The sequence below is a fragment of the Phascolarctos cinereus genome, unplaced genomic scaffold (assembly GCF_003287225.1).
Source record: "Phascolarctos cinereus isolate Bilbo 61053 unplaced genomic scaffold, phaCin_HiC Scaffold_4;HRSCAF=312, whole genome shotgun sequence".
NCBI lineage: Eukaryota > Metazoa > Chordata > Mammalia > Diprotodontia > Phascolarctidae > Phascolarctos > Phascolarctos cinereus.
Window position 1 is genome coordinate 400016929 of NW_027555847.1, and position 9240 is coordinate 400026168.

Sequence of the window (9240 nt, forward strand, 5' to 3'; positions counted from 1 at the left end):
TTCCCCATGTCAGTTATTGGTAAAAATAAGGATCCTTCACTCTCTTTCGACAAAAATACGCAGAACTCAAATGCAGTCTTTTCTATGACAATCGGGACTCTTAAGGTAGAAGAAGGAAAAGAGAGGAGGAGGAACAGGAGAAGGAGAGGAGGGAGGGAGGAGGGAGGAGAGAGAGAGAGAGAAGAGAGAGAGAGAGAAGAGAGAGAGAGAGAGAGAGAGAGAGAGGAGAGAATGAGAGAGAATATGTTTTTTAAAATCGTCCGAACTTTTCTGGATCTGGTTCAACAGCTTGGAGCAAACCCCCCAAACTGTAGATTCTCTGATGAAGCCAAGGTTGATCTATTCAGTTCACTTGAGAGACGACAAGAAAAGAAAAAAAAGAGGAAGAGGAGGAGGAAGAAACTCGAAAGAGTGGAAGGGGGAGGGGAGAGGAACGGATAGGACCTCTAAGGGTATGGGGGAGAGCTGAATAAAGGAGGATGGAAGAAAGGAGGAAGATGAAAGAAAGAACCAGAAAGAAAAGAGAGGAGGCTAGAAGACGAGACGATATTAGAAGAGCCAAGACGAGGAGAGAGGATGGGGGGGAGAGAGAGAGAGAGAGAGAGAGAGAGAGAGAGAGAGAGAGAGAGAAGAGAGAGAGAGAGAGAGAGAGAGAGAGAGAGAGAGAGAGTGTTCGGTCTGGCAGACTTCCTAAGTCTTGTAAGGCTTACACTGGAAATTCCAAAACTTGGTTGAGCAGGCAAATTCACTTTTAAAATACCGAAAATAAAACTGACACATGATAACCCAACTTTAATTAACTAGTTTTCCTTAAAGGCTGAATCACTAATTCAGAAGAAAGGGGAAAGGAATCAAGCTAAAACTTTATCCTATGTTGAAAATTTGTTTTATCTACAGTTAACGGGTCAAAAGGCAATTTTAGAATAAAAACTGTTCAGTTTGAATTAGAGACTCCAGAAGCACTTCCAAAGTTTTGACAATTTGAAAAATGTTCAGTGAGGATATTTTCTATATCCCAAACTACAACAACTTGTTTATTCACAAAATTATCTATTAGTGATGTTCTGAATGTTACTGAAATGCTGCCGAATCTCACCCTGGTATTGTCAGGGGATATCAACTTATTGGCATGATGATCGAGGTCTATGTATGCTAAAGATTTCTGGGAAATGCTATAAGGAGCATTTCGCCTCCAATAAAACTCTCTCTCTCTCTCTCTCTCTCTCTCTCTCTCTCTCTCTCTCCCTCTCCCTCTCTCCTATCTTCCTCCCCCCTCTTTTTTGGTGGCAAGTTGTTACCAGTCAAGAGGCTGTAAAGCCCCTCTTCCTCCGACGGTCACTCTCATTTGTTCCCAAGCAGACCGACGACAAGGGGGACTCAGTGTTAAAGGTGGAAAAAAACAGCAGCACAGTTGTTTTTGTTTAAAGGGGACACACTAAGGCTGCAAAACAGCAAAACCCCAATGTTGGACAGCTGTAAAATCGTGTAGACAGGTTGTCATACAGCAGTGGGGGCTTTTCTGAAAGGAGCCCATTGCTAAACATTAGATACACACTCACAGTGGAAAGTAGCCCAGCCAGGGCTGTACACCACGTGTTTCACCCAGGGAGAAAGGAGGGAGGGGGGAAGAGGAGGAAAGGGAGGGTGAGAAAAGGGGGAAAGGGAGGAGAGAGAGAGAGAGAGAGAGAGAGAGAGAGAGAGAGAGAGAGAGAGAGAGAGAGAGAGAGGAAGGAGGAGGAGGAGGAGGGAAGGCGAGCCTGGGGCGGGGCTTGCAGCTCAAGTGGATGCCAATCAAAGCATCAACTTCAAATTGTATCTGAAAGATCAGCCTAGGACCTAAGGGCAGACACATCAGTTGGAGCTCAATTGTTGATCAGATCACATCTAAGGGATTTAAGAGCACAGAAGAGCCGAGATTTGAGGAAAGACACCCCATTGAATCCATCCACTCTTCCACGTATAGATCGCAACACAGACCTTTTGACTGAAAAAAATAAGAACGAAAAAAGAAAAAAATCTCTCCAAATCTCTCGTCTAGATTTGACTTCTATTACCAAAGCAAAATACGTTTTCCCCTTATTTTCTTCCCCCCCCTTTCTATTGCTTCCCCCCTCCACACCTTCTTGGTTGCTTTTCTCCTCCCCCATCCCCCCTCTTTTATTATTTGTCCCCCTCCCCTTTCCTCTTCCTCCCTCCTCCCTCCCCCTCCCCCTTTAATACTTCGACTTCTGCTGCCTCCTCCGCCGTCGCCGCCGTCGCCGCCGTCGCTGCTGTGTTTGCGCCTTGGAGATGTCCTTCCCCCAACTGGGCTACCCGCAGTATCTCAGCGCCAGCCAGGCTGTGTACGGAAGCGACCGGCCTGGGGTCCTGGCCGCAGCCGCAGCCGCTGCAGCAGCCGCAGCCGCCTCGGGCCGGCCTGGGGGCGCGGAACTCGGGAGCGGCTCAGCCGCTGTCACCTCTGTGCTAGGCATGTATGCCAGCCCCTACAGCGCGCCCAACTACAGCGCCTTTTTGCCCTACACTGCGGACCTCAGCCTTTTTTCCCAGATGGTAAGTCTAACTCTCTCTCTCTCTCTCTCTCTCTCTCTCTCTCTCTCCTTTCAACTTCCAGCTTTCATTCACTTCTTTTCTTGTCGTTGCTCCTTTTCTGTGAATTTGTCATTCTTTCTTTGGTTTTTGGAGAGACATTGTCCGGGTGCAAAAGGGAAAGGGGGGGAGAGGAGAAGAATGGTGTTTGTGTGTGTGTGTGTGTGTGCGCGCGCGCGCGCGCGTTTGTGTGTTGTATTTGGAGTTGGGTTGAGAACTAGAAACGGGAAGATGATAAGCGGCTGGTTTTTGGGTAGATAGGTTGTTGCAGCAGCTTGGACCCCACTTAGCAGATTGTTCAGAGCGATTGAGGCAACAGCCAAAGGGTAAGGGGGGGGGAATCAAGAGTCGCAGTAGGTAACCTCCTGCACTCAATGCGATTAGATTCCGTCTCCATTTCTGGCTATGGAGAGCCCTAGAGGAAAGCAAGGTTTGTTAAAAGCTGGAGGTGCCAGTCTGGGGAAGGGGGAAGGGGGTGGGGCAGGGGTTTTCTGCTCCCGACACCCAAAGCGCAGGAGTGGGAAAGCGAGTGAGGGGGATGGGAATCTCTAAAAGGGATCGGGGAGTGGTTGCTGTGTGTCTGGGTCTGGACGCAAGACCGATCTACCGATCCTTCCGGGGGGCTGTGGCTACGAGGAACCAAACTTCAGTTTTCCTCTTGGTAACTGAGCTAGCGCTTCTTGTTCTTATTTTCCTATCAGTCTCGCTTTCTGTTTACAAACACTTTTCTGCTACTCCCCCTCTGCCCTAAGTTTTCTGCTGCTTTCTGCGTGTCTCTCTGTTTCTGTCTCTCTCCTACCTTGGTCGTCTTTGCTCACCTTTTAGACAGCTGATTTTATCTCACGTGCAGTTAGTTATGCTAGACTTTTATCTGAAGAAAACCATCGCAAAATAAAGAGATAAAACTAGGAGAGCTGCTAAGCATGCACGAAGCCGGATCAGGTACCTTTACGAACTTGAGATGCTTTTGAATTTGGGATTAATATGGCTTATTCCCGTCTGTGGAACTTTGTTTACTTTGACTTCCCTAAGTTGCCAAAGTTTTCACTTGAATCATATGAAAAATAGCTCATATTGTATTAAATAGAGAGGGGGAGAGGAGAAAGTATGACTTGTTCTAAAATTAATTGGACTTTTCTCAGATTTTTTTTTGCGGGGGGGAAGGAAGGATAGGAATTTAATTCCTGCTTTATTTCTTGGCAAGAGAAAAAGGCCAGTCTTGTCTAACTTATCTATTTCCACTTCTGATTACTAAGGTAGGGGTTTAAACTTATGGGTGTGTGTGTGTGTGTGTGTGTGTGTGTGTGTGTGTGTGCGTGTGTATGTGTGTTTCTGTGTGTGTACACGCGTACACTTACTTGTAAGTAAGTGCTCGGACTAACGGATAATAGATAGGAATCTCAGTCTACCACTGCTCCCGGATTTAATTTTCTTTCAAAAGATCTCTGAAGGTTAAACCAACCTCCCTAAAATGTCAAAAATAAATATATGTATAATGACACTGTGTCAAGTTATGAAACTAAAAATCTATTGCACCCAGACAACCTTTCAAGTTTCTTATCACGAAAGCGAAGCAAAACCCCCATGAAACCTTTATCCCTTTCAGAAAAGTTATCACGAAAACGATAAGAAATTGACAAGCAGTTTCTTCAAAAGAGAACTCAGAAAAGATGAGGCAGAAACAGCATTTTAAAATAATCCAAATCAGAAGATAAAGAAAACGTCTGAAACTCCACTGCTGTAATAAAGTATAATAAAAATGAAATTTAGCCCTGAAATGTCTTTCTTGGCACTTTCTGCTTAATACTTCAGTCAAATATTTTTTGGGGAAAAAAAGGAACCTCTTTGCAACTTTTCAAAGTCCAGATGCTTCCTTTACCAATGCAGTTATTTTTAATTGACAAATGTTTGCTGAGTAAATGAATGAAAATCACTAATTTTCCCTCTTAGATTAAGGCCTGATGCAAATGTATATCATTTAAGGAAATTCTATAGGGATTGGGTGATGGGGTAATCCAGTATAGTTCTATTTAAAATCTGGTGAACAGATCAAGGCAGCATAATTATATTTGGAGTTAAATAAAAATCTTGCTCACGATGTCTGACTGTCTGTCTGTGTGTTGTGTTGTGTGTTTCACAGTTCTCAGAAACTGTGTTTCATATCCTGATTCAGTGCTTGGGTTTTTATTATCAGGTGTTTGAAAGTCAGAGGATAAAGTTGTGTGAGAATGTCTGGACAATTTGCAGTAATAATGAGGCCTAATGAGGTTGTTAGAAAGATAAAATGTTATTTACCAAAACACCTGATGGGATAATTTGACTTGCTGTGTTTTACTACTGATGATAAAAAGAATATTGATTGCAAATAAATCATGGCCTCTAAAAGCGAGCAAACAGTTTGTGTTTGCTCTTTCAGATCAAAGCCAAACTTAAAAGATAAAGTATCCAAATAGCATTTCTAGGAAGACTGAGTCAGGCTCCATTTCTTGAAGCTTATTTCCCCTTCCTTAGAAGTTAATATTTTACTGTATGTCTTTGTGCTTATATAAAAGGCTGAGGATCGGATTTTGTGGAATTTTTGTTTTTATTTATTTTTGTTTGCTGGGGGGGTGTTGTGGAAAGCATTGCAATGCAAAATTACCTGTGCACTCTAGTATCTGATGTAAGTACTTGTTAACTATTCCATTAAGATTAATTTTAAGGTAAAAGGAACATTCTTTTTTTTTAAATTTGAACTGGGATTTAAAAGGAATCTGTTGTTATGTTTTCCATCCTCAATGTAAAATGGGTGTTGAGGGGGTTGGTATGAACTGCTTATTTTGCAACTTGATTAAAAAAAAACTTTCAGTTTTATAATTCAAGGACATTCATTTTAGCTAAAAATAAACTCAAAATTAATCTTTTATTAAGTACTTTGATCCTTGTTTTGTGGGAAGGAGGTATGCTGAGGGGGAAAGGGAAGGGAAGATAGGTGGATGGAAAATGAGGCTGCAGTTAGTTTAGGGAAATTCTGAGTTTAATGGTTGCCTTTTCTCCTACCTCAAAAGTGTAGAGGATCTTCAGGAACAACAATTCTAATAAAATATCCTGCCTTCCCCCCCCCCCCGAAAGTTAGAGAGGTGGTATGGAGGGAGGGGAGAAAATGGGACTGCTTTTTTTTTGGGGGGGGTTATCGAATGCTTCCTAAAAACCCAAGGGTACACTGAGTGACAATGAATCTAGATAATCTAACCTTATGAGAAAGGAAGAACTACAATCTGGCTGTACTTATTATGGAGACTCATAGACTCTCTCTCTCTCTCTCTCTCTCTCTCTCTCTCTCTCTCTCTCTCTCTCTCTCTCTCACTCTCTCTCTCCTTCCCTCCTTCCTTCCCTCCCTCCCTCCTTGAATATGTCGCTCCAGGGTTCTCAGTATGAACTTAAGGACAATCCAGGAGTCCACCCTGCAACCTTCGCAGCCCACACTGCTCCTGGCTATTACCCCTATGGACAGTTCCAATATGGGGACCCGGGGAGGCCCAAGAACGCCACTCGGGAGAGCACCAGTACCCTGAAGGCCTGGTTGAATGAGCATCGCAAGAATCCCTATCCCACCAAAGGGGAGAAGATCATGCTGGCCATTATCACCAAGATGACCCTCACCCAGGTCTCCACCTGGTTTGCCAACGCTCGCCGGAGACTCAAGAAGGAAAACAAAGTGACCTGGGGGGCAAGAAGCAAAGACCAGGAGGACGGCAACCTTTTCGGCAGCGACAACGAAGGGGATCCAGAAAAGACAGAAGATGATGAGGAGATCGACCTGGAGAGCATAGATATCGACAAGATTGACGAGAACGACGGCGAACAGAGCAACGAGGAGGAGGAGGAGAAGTCTGACAATCTCAGGGCCAGTGAAGAAGATAACCCAGACAGGGAGAAGGAGTTACCCTTGTCTGGATCTGAAGGACTTAAACCCAAAGACTCTCTGTCCCTGTCGAAAGATGCCTCTGACAGTAGCACACGGATCTTGAGCCCTAGCGGACAAAGCAATTTGCCGGGGCCACCTCACAATAAACCCAAGATCTGGTCTCTGGCGGAGACTGCCACCAGCCCTGATGGCGCCCTGAAGTCCTCCCCGCCTCCTCCTCCCCCTCCCTCTTCCCAGGTCAATCACACTTCCCCTCAGCTCCAACACCCCGCTTTCCTGCCCAGCCACGGACTCTACACGTGCCAAATTGGCAAATTTCACAACTGGACAAACGGGGCTTTTCTCACTCAGAGCTCTCTCTTGAATGTTAGGTCCTTCCTAGGAGTTAATCACCATCACGCAGCACACCACAACCACCACCTCCAGGCCCAGCAAGCGCCTTCCGTGCTCACAGCCACTCTGGGGGCGCTCAATAGCGACAAAGCCTCAGAAAGAACCAGTCCAAAACACACAGGTAAACTACTTTGCTGCTGACTACTTCCCCACCCAGAGCTTCGGCCAGCAAGGGCGGGAGCAACCCGGTTCAGAAGGAAAAAATCCCCCTAAGTTCAAAGTCTGTACTTCTGTTCTGGGGGCCTAAGGGGATCCACCTGGGGATCTCATCAGAGACGGGACAAGGCGCTTGGACTCTGGGCTGCTTACAAAGCCCTCTGGGCCCTGTTTTGTGTTGATTCCTAAACCATTTCGGAGAAAGTCAATGTAGCTGGATAATCTGAGCTAACCACTCGTTTTGGAAATGCGGGGGAGTCGAATAGACTAACTCATCTGGGAGAGGAGGGTCTTGAAAACTGTCTCTTCCTGGGGGGTTGGGAGTATGGGCTCCTCATTCGGGTTTTTAAAAGGTCTGCTTCTGTTTTCCTCCCTCTAGAAAGAGAAAATGTACCCAGGACCGACTCTCCTCCTCAACAGTTAAAATCGCCCTTTCAACCTGTCCGCGACAAGTGAGTTGTTTTATTTTCCTAAAGTAATGTTAAATCTGATGGGAAAAAGAAGGTTGAAGGCGAGAATCTGGAGGATAATTAGAACTAATCAAAAAGATAGCGCCGGCTATCTTTTACAGTAGCCTGGCCTCCATCAAGGCGTAATCATTTGGAATGGACTCTAGGGAACTGGTAACTTGGGGACAAACTTAGTATAGTGGAGCTTCAAGGGCATGGCTTCTGCTGCTGCTGCTACTCGCGGGCTCTGTCAGTTCCTTCCCTTGTTTAAATGGGGGCTCTTGTTTCCCATTCGTTTTAATAGCCAAGCAAGCCGAGGTAATACTTTTCAGTTGGTCTTTTTACTGACAAATTGTGACGTCTATTTTTTTCCCCTACAGCTCTTTGGCTCAGCAAGAGGGAACACCGCGAATTTTAGCAGCTCTCCCTTCCGCTTGATTAATTTTTTTTGAGGGGGGTTGGGGGAGGAAAAAGGGGTGGGTGGGAGGAGACACGGGGGGGAATAAAAAATATTTCAGAGACTGGCATAAAGGACAAAATGGAAATGATATAAACGACTCCCATCAATCACTTTTTGCAATAAGGTGCAAATCCATAAAAGCGATTCATCCACATCGTAGTTGAATCCCTTCTTCTCTGTACCATTTCAGATCGTGTTATTCTAACCATTCTTCGATTATTTGTTTGGTAAATGTTCCCCATGTGCTTGTGTGTGTGTGTGTGTGTGTGTGTGTGTGTGTGTGTGTGTGTGTGTTTCCCTTTCTGTATATAGTGATTTCAGATTGTAAATAGCGGGTCAGCGAAACTTGTCTAAATCATATATTTTTGTCTAATAAACTAAATGAAATTATGAACTCTTCTCTTTCTGATGTATTTTGTATATGAAGAATCTAGAGCTGAATTTTGAATTCCTGTTGAAAGCTTCTCATTTTCCCTTATTACATTATTAGTCTTCAATGAATTCTTAAGGTGCTTGTAGTTTAAAAGTTGCCAAACTGTGTGCTTGGCTTATTCCTACTGCCGTATGGGAAAGAAACAAACATAGGAGATTTTCTAGTATAGATGTTTGAATTTTAAACAAGCCTTTTTTTAAGAGTTCAATTTTTCTGTTGGCAGTTAAAGTTATTCTTTTAAACTCTTATCATACAGAAATTTCTCTGATGCATTCCTTTCCCACAGCATAAGTGAGTTCGATTTCTAGAGTTTATAAAATGATTTTTTAAGTGGGGAAAAAATGAAAAAAGGAATTTTCTATCACTGCCCCAAACTATAACTTCGGTTTCTAAATCAATTTATAACTAGTTGGCTCGACAGTGAATTGTGGCGCTAGTCCGATTTGTGGGCAGAGTGGAAAAATAATGGAGTATGAAATTGTATTTTGAATGTATTTTTTAGTTATTTAGTTAAGCTAAACGTTGAGGAATTGGAAGGCTCTTTTAAACTCTAGTAATAGGCCAGCAGGAATAAAATTTGCCAGCAAGCTTTTCTCAGGGTTTAAGTCGAGGTGCTGTGGAGGTTTCTGAAGTGATGAGAAAGAGAATGGGGGAGGGTGGTGGAGGAAAAGCAACCAGCTTATAAACGCCATGGTTTTATATAGGCATTAATCTTCCAAAGACAATCCGTTAAAACTCTTAATATTTTTGAATGTTTCCTTTTCTGCCCTCCCAAATGAGAACACTAAATGAGCATTGAGGTGCTAATAAGATACCAGATGGTTGTTGATGGTGGAAAATGGAAAGAAGCATCTGG

At 44.0% G+C, this 9240-nt stretch overlaps 1 protein-coding gene across 2 annotated transcripts; it reads left to right on the top strand.

Moving 5' to 3' along the window:
• Positions 1–1827: 1827 nt before the first annotated feature.
• Positions 1828–8345, top strand: IRX1 (iroquois homeobox 1). 2 transcript variants are annotated; one of them, XM_020973924.2, is made up of 4 exons: positions 1828–2550; positions 5990–7007; positions 7422–7494; positions 7872–8345. In XM_020973924.2, the coding sequence occupies exons 1-4, from the start codon at positions 2290–2292 to the stop codon at positions 7927–7929; spliced, it is 1410 nt and encodes a 469-aa protein (XP_020829583.1). In that variant the 5' UTR covers positions 1828–2289; the 3' UTR covers positions 7930–8345. The 2 variants fall into 2 exon arrangements, with proteins under 2 accessions (XP_020829583.1, XP_020829584.1); XM_020973925.2 differs by lacking the exon at positions 1828–2550 and adding an exon at positions 3112–3247.
• The last annotated feature ends 895 nt before the right edge of the window (positions 8346–9240 follow it).

What these genes read in the sequence shown, in the direction of transcription:
- IRX1 (XM_020973924.2), top strand. Translation starts at nt 2,290, where the DNA reads ATGTCCTTCCCCCAACTGGGCTACCCGCAGTATCTCAGCGCCAGCCAG. An exon ending in TCAGCCTTTTTTCCCAGATG is followed by an intron (nt 2,551 to 5,989) that starts GTAAGTCTAACT and finishes ATGTCGCTCCAG; the next exon opens with GGTTCTCAGTATGAACTTAA. An exon ending in AACCAGTCCAAAACACACAG is followed by an intron (nt 7,008 to 7,421) that starts GTAAACTACTTT and finishes TCCTCCCTCTAG; the next exon opens with AAAGAGAAAATGTACCCAGG.